Here is a 15,568-nt window from a genome sequence, read left to right as displayed (position 1 = left end):
ACCATCTTCCACAAAAAACAGCCCAAGAGATTGCCATATTTTCTATTTTCTACATCTCTACACTTCCCTGAGCAATCATTAGCCCAGTCAAAAAAAGGAAATAACTCTTTCTTGAGAAGCCAAGTTGCTTCTTTAACGCTTGCTGCTTCCCCCCACTTTAACCTGGAGGGAAGGCAGAACTGGTCCTCAGAGGGGAAATGAGCACCATGTACCTTGAGCCAAAGTCCCCAGAGAGGTGAAGGTAAAGAGAAAGCTCAGCAGCGCACACATCAACCTCTTCCCCCAGCCCACAATTATGCATTTGCTGCCATCCCCTCCCCTTCCCTTCCTGTCTCCACTGAAGATTCAATGAGGCTGAGGTCACTTTGGACATTGCTTTAATGACAGACTTGGTCACATGGGGAGAATCATTAAAAAGTCACTATCAGGACCAGTCCTGGAAAGAGGATCCCCAACTCCCTCCACCTCGGGCTGGGGACGGAGCCGTTTAGGCCCACACATTCTGAGGTCAGTGGGGAAATGAGGGTTGGGGGTGGACAGAAACCCCAGGAGAAAAGCAGCCCTGTACTAAGGGGAAAGGGAGCCAGAAGAAACCAAACTCACAGGGCCAAGGGGGCTCTGTCCCTCCCCAACATGGAAAAGGGCCCCAGGAAGGAGAGAGGAGACATGGTGGGACACCCTGCAGCAACAGGATGACTCCTTTCCCCTTCACAGGGATGACTCAGGGATGGGGGAGACAGGACAGGAACCCCAAGAGTGCAAACCCAAGATGGATGGGAGAAATTCGGCATTCCCACTCCATAAGGACAACCTGGAGAATCAAAGCCCTTAGACAAAGGACAAGTCTTTCATAAAGTGCCATGGAGGTAGCTGCAACACAGCTGTAAGAGCAGGGGTCATCCTGCCCTGTCCCTTAATGTTCCTGGAGAAGTCCAGTTTCCCCAAAACAATGCCAGGCCTGGGGCTTAGGGGGTCGGCTGGGCCTCGTAGTTGAGCACGTAGTAGTCATGGACATACATGAGCACAGCCACAGGCTGCCCGATGATCAAAGACAACCACACTGCTGCATTGCCATAGTTCCCCTGGAGGAATCGGCCTACGACCCAGGCCAGAGGGATCTGAGGACACATGCAACAGGTTAATTCTATCACTGACCTCAGGACCCAAAGGCTGGGAACCCCAGGTCAGGGAATGAAAGGAGGGATCAATGAAATGGATGAGGGAGAGGATTTGGGGATAGATCATGAGAGTAGATGAGGAAAATGTTTAGGGTATCTCACCTGTGCCATCATGCCAGTGAAGGCCCAAGGCCGGAACATCCTGAGGGGGACACTCACGAGGTACTGAGTGGAAGGGAGATAAGAAAATCGATTATAAGATCAGCTCTGAGGTCCCTGTTACAAGGCTCCTATAAGAAGCATGACCCTGGATAGGAAATATATACTTGGGAGACCCAGAATGTTCCTATTCCTCTTGCTGCCTCTGCTGAGTAAACTAACCTCATGAAAGAAGGCTGAAGCCAGGAACACACCAATCTTAGCCATCCACTTATTGACACCCATTTTTAACACTGGTTTGTAGAAGTGTCTAACAAGGAGGAGAAAGAGAGTTATTCCCTGGATCTCAGGTTCAGCCCAAAGACAAAACAAATTTTCTGTTTTATTCTTACCCTGTCCTCCCATACATACAGCCCAGAGAAAAAAACCCCTTCCCCAAGTCTGCCCAGATCCCCACCTGATGCACCATTTGTGGACAGGAATATTCCAGTTCTGCCAAAAGTAAGTGACTGACTCTGAGTTCCTGTGGAAGCACAGCATTGTCAGGTGCCAGTCCCTACAGAGCTCCCCATCCAGCTCCCCACCATGACCTCTTCCACTCACCACCAGTCTCTGTAGAACTCTCGGTCACCAAACTGCATGAGTTCAGCCACAACATTGAGGCAGGAGTGGAAGAACCAATAGAAAAAAATGAGCCAGATAAAGTGGTTGGGCACCTGAGGAGGAAGGGATGCAATGAATGAAGGGCTCTCTGAGCCAGACTCTATGGCCTGCTTGTTTTGTTCCCCCTTCTCGTTACTCCCAAGGGCCACATAACACTTACTGCTAACTTCAAAAGCCGTTCGATGATACGGGAATAGTCCATATCCTAGGAATGATAGGGATCAACCTCATCTTTTCAGCATATTGGAGGGAAGGGGGAGCAGGAAGAATATCATTCCTCACTGCCATCTCCCCCAGAAAACTACCTAAATAGAAATTCTTGTTGTCTCCATCTAATAAAAGCAGAAATTCCCATCTCCCCATCCACTGAACTTCACCACTCTCAGCCACAGAGACTGTTTTCCCTTCCACACACATACCAGATACCACAAGTGTCTCTCACCTTGAATGGCTTCATGGAGTTCTGAATGGTGGGGACCATCCACTGAAAAAGGGGAGAAGTTTTATTCCTATCAAGCCCTAAGAGATCCTATGAGAAAACCCCTCCATCAGGCTGAGTGCTCCTCTAGCCCCAAACTCCATCTATCTTCCCATACCTGCTGAATGAGCCCCACCAGTAGCTGAGTGAAGAAGAGCTGGGGAAAAAAGAGGCAGATAGTCAGAAAACAGGGGATAATAATTCTGTATCCCAAGGTCCTTATTAAACCAAAGGGTCCCTCCCTTACCATTTCAAAGAGCCTACGTAACAGGAAGCGTTTCCGGATCCGGGGGGATCGAGGGAAGTTGAGCTCATAGCAGAGAGTGGGGGCAAACAGGAAGTAGTACAGATCTGTAAAGGGGAAGAAAGGAGACAGGCACAAATACTACCCTCATCACCTCCAAAGTATAGCTCCACCAAGCTGGCTTTGCCCAATCATTCTTCAGGGGCTCAAAGGTGGGAGAAAGGGGTGATCCAATTTACCACCTTCTCTTTTTAGGCTTACCTCGGTAAGTCAAATTAGCAGGGTACTTCACTCCACTAGATACCACATCCCCATTGGCCTTTTTGGTTCCTGAGGCTGCAAAACCAAATAATTATTATGAGAAATGGAGGGCAGGTTTGATGACTCTGATAGCAGCAAGGCCTGCTGGGGTATCGAGCTTTTTTAATCCTTCCTCGCTACCCCCTGACCTTCTTACCTGCTTGGTTCTTGGCCCTGTACTGCCTGCACCACAGGTTGACATGATAGTAGGAGAACATCTTGAGGAAAAGAACAGTGTAGACACCCAGAGCAAACACTGAGCCCACTGTTGGAAGAGAGAAGAAAGAGTCTTAGCTTGCCTGGTCTTGCTCCATGGAAAAAAAAAAGTCTTATTTCAACTCTAGATAGAGTAAAAGCAGCATAGCAGGCACCAAGCAAGGCTCAGGAAAGATTCTTAACTCCATCCTCCCATGATTTGGAGAGGCAAGAAAGCCTATCAGAAGGACTGTCCCAATTTAGGAACCTGAGGCAAAGCTAGGCACCTGGACAGGAGACAAAAATCCAGAGCCTAGAGGGTAAAATGTGGGGCCCAGGAAATATAAAAGTGTGAAACGTAGGGGTAAGGGGTACCTGGTGTAATAGATTTGACCATAAAGACCACGGCTGCAGGGAAGCAGAGCATGGTGACCAGATTGGCCATGTGCAGCAGGAGCCCTACCCGCTCTGTGATAGCGCCCTGGAAGGAAAAATGGAAAGAGTCAAACTCTCACTCACAACTCTGCTCTTCTTCCTATTGTTGCCTCTACACATGATCATTCCCTGAGCTAAGTTCTCTTTTCCCTAATATATTTCTTTCTAGGACAACCTCATTTACTCTCAGGGCTCCAAGTATCATGTCTGTGCAGATGATCCTTAAATATAAAGCTCTAGCCCTTAGCCTTCTTCTGAGCCCTAATCCTACATCTCCAATCCTGCCAAACATTCATAATGACTGTCTTCATCTTCCCTTCCTGCTCAAACTTATCCCTGTTTCACTAACTTCATTATCAGTTTGTGGTACCATCATCTTCAAAACCTCCACTATGCTTTTATGAACTGATGCAGAGTGAAGTGAGCAAAACCTGGAGAACATCACATAGTAACAGCAATACTCTTCAATGAAAAGCCATGAATGACTAAGTTACTTTCAGGATTACAATGATCTAAGACAACTCTGAAGAATTCAATCAAAAATGGTATCCACCCCCAGAGAAGAACTGAAGCAGTCTGAAGGTTGATTGAAGCATACTTTTTTTCACTTTAATTTTTTTCTTTTTTTTTTTTTTGGTTAAATGTTTTCTTTTGCACCATGAATTATATGGAAATGTTTTACATGACTGTACTTACATAGCTTGTGTCAAATGCTTACCATCTCAAGGAGGGGAAAGAAGGGAGCAGAGAAAAAATTTAGAACTCAAAATTTTAAAAATGAGTGAAATATTTTTACCTGCAATTGGAAACAAAATTATCCCCAAAAAATTGCACTTCATTTTCCTCCTAATACTCCTCTCGTTAATATAAGAGTCAGAACTGATTAGATGGCCAAACTCAAAAAGTAATTTAATACTTCAATGTCAGCATAGCAGGAGGTCTATAGTACAGTATCAGTGCCTTTCTTAAACTATTCTGTTTAACAATTTTATCAATGACATATTGGATGACATGTTTATCAAATCTAAAAATGACCTAAAAAGGAAAGCTAACAATGCCTGACAGAAACAGGATCCAAAAGGACTTTGACAGGTTAGAACACATCTTTTTGGTGTCATGGATTCCTTGAGCAGCCTAGTGAAGCATAAGATCCCTTCTTGGAATAATGTTTTAAGTAAAGAAAGTAAAATACATAAAATTACAAAAGAAGTCAATTATATTGACAGTTATCAAAATATAAAGAGCAACAAAACAAATTCACAAATTCCAGGTTAAGAATTGCCAGGAGAGATCACTGGAGCTTGAATCTAATAAGGTAGAATTCAATAGGAATTGTTCAAGTCTTGCACCTAAGTGAAAAAAAAAAAAAAAAGGTACAAGATGGGGAGGCCATGGATTATTCTGAAAAAGATGTGGGGATTTTTGGTAAACTTAAAGCTCAGCAATTTGGATCTATGCTCAAAAAGTTATCAAACTGTGCATACCCTTTGATCCAGCAGTATTTCTACTGGGCTTATACCCCAAAGAGATACTAAAGAAAGGAAAGGGACCTGTATGTGCCAAAATGTTTGTGGCAGCCCTGTTTGTAGTGGCTAGAAGCTGGAAAATGAATGGATGCCCATCAATTGGAGAATGGTTGAGTAAATTGTGGTATATGAATGTTATGGAATATTATTGTTCTTAAGGAATAACCAGCAGGATGAATACAGAGAGGACTGGCGAGACTTACATGAACTGATGCTAAGTGAAACGAGCAGAACCAGGAGATCATTATATACCTCAATAACAATACTGTTTGAGGATGTATTCTGATGGGAAGTGGATCTCTTCAATAAAGAGAGCTTTAATTGATCAAAGATGGGCAGAAGCAGCTACACCCAAAGAAAGAACACTGAGAAATGAATATAAACTGCTTGCATTTTTGTTTTTCTTCCCGGATTATTTATACCTTCTGAATTCAATTCTCCCTGTGCAATAAGAAAACTGTTCAGTTCTGCACACCTATATTGTAAATAGGATATACTATAACCTATTCAACATGTAAAGGACTGCTTGCCATCTGGGGGAGGGGGTGGAGGGAGGGAGGGGAAAAATCAGAACAGAAGTGAATGCAAGGGATAATGCTGTAAAAAATTACCCTGGCATGGGTTCTATCAATAAAAAGTTATAAAAAAAAAAAAAAAAACTTAAAGCTCAGGATGAATTAGCAGTAAAAGTTAATGCAATATTCAGCTACATTAAGAATAGATTTCAGGAGTTTTTCCCATTGTCTTCTGCCTTGTCAGACTATCTGGAAGATCTGCGGCCAGTTCTCTACACAGAATAGTTTAAGAAAGGCACTGATAAGCTAAAGATTGTCTAAAAGAAGGCAACCAGGATAGTGAAAGGATCTGAATCTGACTCAGAGGAAAGATCTGGGGCAGGGGTCCTTAAACTACGGCCACAGGCCAGATGCGGCAGCTGAAGACATTTATTCCCCTCACCCAGGGCTATGAAGTTTATTTAAAGGCCCACAAAACAAAGTTTTTGTTTTTACTATAGTCCGGCCCTCCAACAGTCTGATGGACAATGAACTGGCCCCCTATTTAAAAAGTTTGAGGACCTCTGATCTGAGAAGATAAGATAGCTATCTTCCAAGTACTTGAAAACTGCCACCTGGAAGAGGATATTATGATTGTTTTGGTTGGCCCAAAGGGCTAAACCAGGATTAATGGATGAAACATTGCAGAGAGGCAATTTTTCCTAATTCCTAATTTTAATTTAGGTTTGATTTCAGAAAAATTTCTTAACAATTAGAGCTATTTATAATAGTAATGAACTGTTTCAGAGGTGGTGGACTCTCCACTCCCCCTTGCTTAAAAGTCTTCAGGAGGAGGATGAGCAACCACTTGTCAGGTACATTACAGCAAGAATTTCTTTCATGTAAAGGTTGAAATTAGCAGCCACTAACATCCCTTCCAAATCTCAAATTCTCTAATTCTGTTCTCTGGAGCAGAACACTCTTCATTCCTACAGCCAGTGCCTTACTCTAGACCTAAAACCTCTCCCCTGAACAGCTAAAACAAGTTCCTAGTCTCCCTACCTCATCCTCTAGCTTCCTTATCTTCAGTTCACCCTACACAGACTGTCAAAGCCATCTTGCTAAAGTGTTGACAATCCTGCCAAGATGAGTTCCTCATAGCTTATAGAACTAGAAGTAACCAAAGAACATAGTCCCAGCCTATACCCATTTCATGAATTCTTTTTATCTTATTTAGTCTCAACTGGAATCTCACTAATTTTTGCTGCTGTTTATTGTCCTTTTTCAGTTGTATCCAACTGTTTGTGTCTCTCTTTTGGGGGTTTTCTTGGCAAAGATACTGGAGTGGTTTGCCATTTCCTTCTCCAGCTTATTTTATAGTTGAGGAAACCGAGGCAAATAGGATTAAATGGTTTGCCCAAGATCACACAGCTAATAAGTATTTGAGGCTAGAGTTAAATTCAGGAAGATGAGTTTTTATGATTCCAAGCCCAGCACTCTCTTCACTATAAAACCTAGCTGCCTCTTACTGCTAATAGGAATCCTTTTATTCTTCCCAGATTGAAAATCACAACTCCTCACAATAATTGTTCGAAATTTCTTCAAGTTCCCAAATCCTCATTTTAGCAAACACACTTGCTACATTATTTTTTTTTAAATCAATTTCTTTTTTATTATGAAATCTTTTCTTTTGGTCTAGTCTCATAGCTTGTATGCTTGTCATTCTTTGGGAGCTTTTCCCAAGAATCATTCCCCCTCTCTCTGTAGTATCTCCCTATTGCCTCCCAACACATTTTTTTATTTTCAGGTTTTTTTGAGAGGCAATTGGGGTTAAGTGAATTGCTCAGGGTCACACAGCTAACTAATTAAGTGCTAGATCTGAACTCAGGTCCTCCTGACTCCAGGATGCTCTTATCCACTTCACCCTCTAGATGCCCCATATACCTCATTTTTAAAGATTTTCTCCTAACCTTGCCATCCCCTGAAGCTAACATTCTATATCTCAACTTCCTTTCACTGCCAAAACCTAGTAAAATAGCATATACTTACCCACCATCTTCTCCAACCACTTTCACAAATGGCTAAATTAAATAGACTTCTCAGTCCTCGTCTTCCTTGGCTCTCCTGTAACTTTTGATACAGTCTATACCTCCTGGATATTATCTGCTACTTTGACTTCTGTGGCACTTATCTCCCCTGGTCTTTCTCCTGCCTTTCTCATTCTCCTTAGTAGATCATTCAGCTCCCATTCTAAGTGTAAGTATTCTTCAGGGTTTCACCTTGAACCCTTCTATTCTCTTCCTTCTCTATGAAGTTCACCTTTTATGAGTTCACCAGCTCCCATGGGTGCAATTATCTTTATGAGAATAACTTTTAATTTGATATATCTAACCCTAATTTCTCCCCTAAAGCCCAATATCCAGCTATCTAGTAAACATTTTGACCATTGGTATATTGAGTTTGCCCTCATAATCCCTCCTTCCTTTTCCCAATTTTTTGCTTCAGCCTTCTCCCAATCACACAGGTTTACAACTTCAGTCTAATTTCAACTTTTCCTTTTCCCTTGCTGACACCACTCCCCAAGAGCTCCCACCTCCACCCCATAACTTTCATTCGTCCCCAGTTCAAGCCTTCTCTTCATATTACCTTATCATCTACTATTTCTTAATTGGTCTTTCTCCTGTCTACTATAAATTTCACACAGCAACCAAAAATTTTCCTAAGGCACCAGTTGCTCCCTATATTATAGAGATAGGAACACTGGACCTGGAGTCGGGAAGACTTGAATTCAAACCCAAACTTACACTCTTACTAGCTATATGAACTTGAACAAGTCACCTAATTTGCTTGCCTCAATTTCCTCAACTGTACAACAATCTCTCAAGGTAGCTGTGAGAATCAAATGAGATAGCTGTAGAAAGCATTTAGTATGGTTCTTTGGACATATTAGGCACTATATAAATGCTCATTCCCTCCCCTTTCCCCTACATTCATTTGCACAAGTTTTACCCTATCTTGAAATATTGTAATCCCTTCCTCAATCTTGTCAGGCATCTCTGCTCCTATACTCTTTGTGGTCACCTCTTTGATAAAAAACCTTTCCTGATAGACCCATTACAAGTATTCCCCCATTTTGTTGTTAGATTCCCCCCTACTGGGGGGGGGGGTCTAACACATATATATTCATATATGTGTTTTTGTGTATGTATCCATCTCCAGAGAAAGAACTGACAAAAAGAAGTATTCCTATTAAGATTTATATATATATATCCATCCATATATATATATGTATATATATATATATATACATATATATATATGTTTATGTATGTATATTCATATTAAGTATATTTATTTGTTCATCTGTATCAAACTGTAGCCTTCTCTAATGTGGAGTGGGACGAGGGAGACAGTTCATAATTTACAATGTAACAGAAAAAAAATTAAAAAGTAAAAAAGTCCGACTCCCTGTAATTTTTACTTATTATTCCTACTCTGCCCTAGAGACACAAAGAACAAATTTAAATCATCACTGTCATAATAATTCTTCAGATATTTAAAAACAGTAATTATAACACCACAATGCCTCTTTCTATTTCTCCAACAATTTCCATGGTTTACCACAAAACAATGTCATCTGTGCCTGAAATCCCAGCCTGAAATCTGTGCCTCAAAACCCTGCTCAGAATCACAGTCCCCATACATCCTCCTTGATTACCTCTCCTTCCCTCAGAACTCAGAGAAATAATCCTTTCTTGTGATTCCACAGAAGCCTTACTGAAAACTCCCCAAAGTATGCTTCCTACCCTACATTAAATACATTATTACATGAACCATTAAATCAGGAGCTCCCTAGCTCCTTATATAAGGCTTATATAAGCCTTACTCCATAGGAGCTAACAATGTGTGTTTATAGAGGGAAGGCAACATATATTTGGGGTAAGATGGAAACTGAGATATTTGTAGAGTATGAAACACTATGACAAAGTTGATGAGTATGTGAGATAGAATGAGGACTGAGGGGCAAGGGGAAGGAAGGAGGTACTAAGGAAACATGGTTAAAGTAGCACTGTCAAGAGGCAGCTAGGTGGCATAGTGGATGAAACACCAGCCCTGAAGTCAGGAGGATCTGAGTTCAAATTTGGCCTCAGACACAACACTTTTTGGCTGGGTGACCCTGGGCAAGTCACTTAACCCCAATTTCCTCAGCAAAAAAAAAAAAAAAGAGGTACCATCTGTCTTCCTCATTGCCAATGGAAATAATTTGGAATATTCCAGACTGATAGTCAAACTTGTACCTTCTTGTGAAAAAGATGAGATGCAAGGTGTCCTACTTTCCCTATCCCTTAATAATAAGGGAAGGACAAGGACTGTACCAGAAAAGGTAGGCAAACTAGGCAGGAAATTATATGAAGAATATGAAGGGGAAATTCACAGGCTCATTTGGAAACAGGTGCAATGCATATGCAAGAAGTCCATATTCTATGATACTTATATTTACAGGGCTATTCTCCTGATTAGCAAGTAGTAACTGTTTAGGGAATATCAGGTTCAGAGTAGTTTGACATATGACTTAAAAAGCCATCCAGGATAGGATTACATAACAGCAGGGGGAAAAAAATTCAAAGTGGAGACCCCTGGTCTGGCTGGCAAAGCAGGAAAAGGATAGACAGAAGGGACTGAGGAAAAAGGAGACAAGGATAAAGCCATAGGGAATGAGGAGCCAATGACATGTATGCGCTGACTGAAGGTACAGAACTTCTGGAAAGGAAAAAGACAAAATAGAAAGGAATATGGATATGTTTGAGGGAGACAGCAGACTAGGGGATGTGTATGCAACAGGAATGAGAAGAGACACTCACCACAGCCAGACGCTTCTCCACCTGGAAGGCAGCTAATGCAAACCCATTGGCTACTGAAAAGAGAAATGGAACAGCCTTGGAAATTACTGAAGCTTCATCAGGAAGGCCCTTTGGGAGGGAGGACTAAGCCGCCTAATAACAGGCGGCCTCCTATCTCTCCCAGAGGCCTGGTCCCACTTCTGCCCTTCCTCCCCACTCCATACATCTTCTCACCCAAATCAAGCTCACCTATAATGAGGCACAAGGAGGGCCAGCTGTAGGGATCCTTCAGGAACAACGACACCACCTGGATTGGGTCCACTAGAATGCCGTACCTGAGGGTAGGAATCTAGGGCATTGGGGGCTGGGGGACTGGGATGGGGGCCTCTCAACTTTAGCTCCAAGAAGTTGAAACCTGAGCGGCAATAGAGCCTTGTTGCCACAAGGGGGCACTGGCATTCCAGCCTTGTATCCAGCAAGCCTAGGCTAAGCAGGCAGGGTTAAGGGTCTTGACACAGGGAGGGAGTGAAGGGAGAAGGAAATCAGGGGAGAGGGAGCAAGAGCTGGATGACCCTTTACCCCTCTCCAGTTAAGGGTACAGGGAAGGCCATAGTGAATAGCACTCACTTGATGATGTTTTCCAAAAATAATCTAGCATTGCTCAAGATCTGTAAGAGAAGAGGAAAGAGAAGAGAATGGTGTGAATAGACACAAGTCTCCTCAAGCCCTGCGGGGCTCCCTTTGCTCCCCAATCATCTACCTAACTCCCCACCACATCCAGGGCAGAGAAATTCCAGGCCCAGAGAAGCCTGGCCTTACAGAGGCAGCTAGGTGGACAGGGCCCAGAATCAGAAACACACGAGTTCAAATCCAGCACCAGGCACCAGTAATGGGATCGTGGACAAATCAGTAAGATGGGGTTAACAACAGCAGCTACCTGCCAGGATAGCTATGAGGATCAAATTAAAATGCAAAGAGCTAAGCAGTGCCTGTGGCACATAGTAGGCCCAATTATAGACAACTATTATTACCCAGGGTGAGATTCCAACCCATTGACTGAATCAATTCTGAGGTTCTGGCCAGCCTGTCCCTCTTCTCCCACAAATACAAGGCCTGTACAAAGCCATTTTCCCCAAATGGAAACTAATAAGCAATTTCCTGTAACCCTACTCTTAATTAGGGAGCATCTCAAGAGGCCTGAGCTGTCACCCAGGACTCTTAGCAAACTCTAGAATCACAGACTCTCAAACCTAAGCTTCATTAAAGACCTGGACTTAATGCTCTTCTCCATCTTTCCTGATGGGATTTGTCAACATAATTTGGGGCTGCTGCTTCTGCCTGCTTGGCTCCTGACTTGAATTCTGTCCCTTTCCCAAGCCCAGGGAACAGAAAAGGCACCACCAACAGCTAAGTCTAACTTCCTTTTCCTATTGCCTCAGCTGTCCAAACTCTGCTAACTCCTCAGGCCTGGTCGGAGAGGTATCTTAACCTTTGTAAGCAGTGGGCCTTGCTCTCCCTGGGGTTTTGGCAAAGGGTGGAATAGTGAGCTGCTCTCTGGATTGGGAGGTTAAAGTGGGATGAGCCACTGCCAGCCTGGTGATCCTGTTATTGTGACCTATCCCTGCCAAGTCCCTTTGGTCGAGCAGCTGGGCCATGCCAAACTGAGTTACTCCAGACAGTGTTCTCTGGCCCACTTTGAGGTTTGCCAGAGAACTCTAAAGAATTGTGGGTTATTCTGAAACTCCAGGCTTAGTGGAGGCCAAATGAACTGAAAGGAATGGTCAATCAATAGATAGTCAACAAACCATTGGTGAAGGAATGAAACTAAGATGTAGAGATTGCTAGGTGATGGAAAAGGAAGAATGAAGAAAAGCATAAAGATTTCAAAATGAACAAGAAAAAAGAGATCTAGAGTAGGAGAATGAAGACAGAGGAAAAGACAAGAAATGAAAACAAATGATAGAAATTAGTCTGAAGCTGAGAACTAACAATGCGACTTAAAGGGAGGGGAAGTCTGAGTAGTCTAGATAAAACCCACTTTAAGAACAGTAGTTAAAGGGTCTCTGAATGTAGAAGTTGTGAAATTAATTTTATCAATAAATGTTTAATTTGTATACCTGTTTTATAAATCTATATACCCAGGATCACATAAAAATTTCTCAGGTGAAAAGAGGTCATGAATGGAAAACGTTTAAGCCCTGAGGTCTTTCTTCCAAGTCCAAGCTGCCTCTGCTGACTTCCTTTCTTCCCAAAAAACTGTCTTACACAAGTGCTACTTTTATCACATCCTCATCTCAACTCAGTATTCATGCATCTGAGCTAAACAAAAGAGCCTACAGCAGATACTCATCAAGCTTTGGAGGCCACCTACTGTAGGAGAAACAGCCCAGGATCTGTAGTCTGGAAGACCTGGCAAACTAGCTCTGTTCCTCGCTGCTTTGCCCGAATCTCCAATACTTCTTCTCAGATTGGATCTCTAGGGTCCCTTCCAGATATAAATCTTAGGATATACCTTTCTCTGAATTGTTTGCTCTCCCTCATTACCCACTGTCGTTCTTATCACCCACTATTCCTATCAATACACCAGCCTAAACCACTCTAGCTCCCAGTGTCCTCTCCTTTCTCCATCCTCCTTAGCTCTTAAGAGTTGACTTTATATCACTTAGCCTTAGTAGTCAACTGTCTAGGGCCTGGGACAAAGCTGGGCCCACAATAAACTTTCCTAATGGGTCAGGTCTCAGTGAGTACTTGGTCTTGGTGGTCTTGGCCTACAACTGTTCCCACTCCTAATCAGGGTTCTGCCAGATTAATGCAAGAAAGAAATAGCCTCTAAACTCACAAAAGTCAGATCCTAGAGACCAGGGTACCATGGTCTTCCTTGGAAGTGACTATCTCTTGACAAATCTTTATCTTCTTTCAAAGTGAAATTTGAGTGCCTACCTCTTGTTTATGGCCCTTTTTTCCCTCTAGTTCCACCCTCCTGTCCCCAACTAACCCTAGTTCTCCTTCTCTCCTCAAATGTTCCTGAGGCACTGCTAGATATCTTCACCCTTCCCTACCTAGCATTATCTTCATCTGTGTACTTACTACATTTCCCTTAAGAACATAAGGTCCCGGAGAGTAAAGGCTTTTGTTTTTATGTTTATATCCCAGCATCTTTGCTGGAATCCAGCATACCGTGTACACAAATTTCATAAAGGTTTGTTGAATTTACTATTCAATTTTCTTCCAGTTAAGACTAATGAGAGGCTTACTATGTGACAATGCAAGGAGCAAGGAAAGCCCTTAAGAGTTCCAGCCCACCAAAAGATCAGAGACCTCTAGAGGTAGAAGGCACATGGCTGGGCTCCCAGGGATGACTAAAGGCAGACCTCCGAGATGAAGAGAACAGCTGGTTGACAGTTGCCTGACAGATTAGGTGGATCAAGAAGCCCTGTGTGCCTATTTGAGGAGGGGGTGAGAGGGGAGGAGGAATGCTGCCCTCTTTTAGGCTGCCCAACTTCTGAGTGGGCTCTTTCACACTATCTCTAGGAGGCATAGCCCTGACCATCAAAGAAATAGTATGGATACAGTCATTTCTAGACTTTTAGGCAGTCAGCTGAGTCCTCTTCTTCAGCAACAACAGAGTTCACATACTATTACTTAATTCCCCTTTCTCATATAAATCTGTTCCTCTCAACTACTGATCTAAGTGATAGGCTTTGGAAACATCATAGAGATAATTATGCAGCTTTTAAAAGTCCAATTGAAAAATCTCTCTTTGAAGCCTTTCCTCATCTCCTAACCTAAATTCAATTCAATGAACACAAATTTCTGCAAAGCACAATGTGAATAGTATGATATAGTGAAACAAGAAATTCTGAGAAATTCAGACTAAGATATGGATTTGAATCTTGCTTTAAGACACTGATTAGCTATGTAACTGTAGGACAAGTCACTTTGTTTGCCTGAACCTCAGTTTCTTCATCTGTAAAACAGGTACCCTACAGGGTCTTTTAAGTGATTCAAATTAGAAAATATATATGTTATTTTAACATGTTTAACATATATTGGAATTGCTTGCCATCTAGGGGAGAGGGTGGGGGAAAGGAGGAGAAAATCTGAAACACAAGGCTATGCAAGGGTTAATGTCAAATTATCCATGCATGTTTTGAAAATAAAAAGCTTAATATATATATAAACCCCTCAAAGTACTATATAAATTTCAGCTCTTATCAAAAATACAGATGCTTACCTCAAGGAATTTACAAGCATTAAATTAAATATCATTAAGAGTACTCTCCTATTGTATGGCCCAACCCACATTACAGCACTTTGGACTAGTGAATTCCATTTGTCTTTTTTTTGTACTAAAAACTTCTTGAGACTGAGAACTAAAGCAAACTTTGAAATGCTCAAAGAAATGCTTAATAAGTGCTTAATTGGCTTTTTATGTGAAATCACCTCAATAGTTTTGACGAGTTGATCATAGAATTTCCTGTGCATCAATGTTATATCTAACATTTTTGCTCTTCTCTATCTACGCATCTATCCTTTATCTTTTCTCTTTCTACCCCCCCTCCTCTTTTCTTTGTCCCTATTCTCTGTGATTATACCTATATTTAGGTTATATAAATAACCTTCAAATGTATATATTTTTAGCCCTAATATCTTTCTTCAGTCTTAGTCCCTCATCAATTGTCTACTACTCTACTCCATTAGAGTATTCTGGAGGAAATTTAAATTTTAGGCAACAAAGATTAGAAAAGCCCTTAGAAATCATAAGATAATCAACCTAAAGGTCCTTTTACTTGCATTTACTGCAAGGAATTCAAATCCAATTAAGTATTTTGTCATTATGGAGTACAAATACTAGCATTTGGAGTGTCCTGAATTTTTTTTTTTTTAAATACTAACTTTTTATTGACAGAACCCATGCCAGGGTAATTTTTTACAATATTATCCCTTGCACTCACTTCTGTTCCAATTTTTCCCTTCCTCCCTCCACCTCCTCCCCGAGATGGCAAGCAGTCCTATATATGTTAAATATGTTGCAGTATTCCTAGATACAATATATGTTTGCAGAACCAAACAGTTCTCTTGTTGCACAGGGAGAATTGGATTCAGAAGGTAAAA

At 41.9% G+C, this 15,568-nt stretch overlaps 1 protein-coding gene across 1 annotated transcript in view; it reads right to left on the bottom strand.

Moving 5' to 3' along the window:
- Window positions 1-360: 360 nt before the first annotated feature.
- Window positions 361-15,568, bottom strand: part of DGAT1 (diacylglycerol O-acyltransferase 1) — a 36,098-nt gene continuing 20,890 nt past the window's right edge. The window contains exons 3-17 of the mRNA XM_051971304.1: window positions 11,081-11,121; window positions 10,703-10,788; window positions 10,475-10,527; window positions 3,533-3,638; window positions 3,120-3,227; window positions 2,924-2,998; window positions 2,666-2,769; window positions 2,537-2,575; window positions 2,383-2,424; window positions 2,101-2,145; window positions 1,881-1,993; window positions 1,735-1,800; window positions 1,500-1,587; window positions 1,281-1,343; window positions 361-1,118 (exon numbers count right to left, since the gene is read on the bottom strand). Coding sequence (XP_051827264.1) covers window positions 966-1,118; window positions 1,281-1,343; window positions 1,500-1,587; window positions 1,735-1,800; window positions 1,881-1,993; window positions 2,101-2,145; window positions 2,383-2,424; window positions 2,537-2,575; window positions 2,666-2,769; window positions 2,924-2,998; window positions 3,120-3,227; window positions 3,533-3,638; window positions 10,475-10,527; window positions 10,703-10,788; window positions 11,081-11,121 — 1,182 coding nt within the window. The 3' untranslated portion in view covers window positions 361-965. The remainder of the gene's footprint in view (window positions 1,119-1,280; window positions 1,344-1,499; window positions 1,588-1,734; window positions 1,801-1,880; window positions 1,994-2,100; window positions 2,146-2,382; window positions 2,425-2,536; window positions 2,576-2,665; window positions 2,770-2,923; window positions 2,999-3,119; window positions 3,228-3,532; window positions 3,639-10,474; window positions 10,528-10,702; window positions 10,789-11,080; window positions 11,122-15,568) is intronic.

The sequence above is a fragment of the Antechinus flavipes genome, chromosome 1, assembly GCF_016432865.1.
Source record: "Antechinus flavipes isolate AdamAnt ecotype Samford, QLD, Australia chromosome 1, AdamAnt_v2, whole genome shotgun sequence".
Classification (NCBI taxonomy): domain Eukaryota; kingdom Metazoa; phylum Chordata; class Mammalia; order Dasyuromorphia; family Dasyuridae; genus Antechinus; species Antechinus flavipes.
The sequence above is the reverse complement of the archived record's forward strand: the minus strand, read 5'-3'. Positions and strand labels throughout refer to the sequence as shown.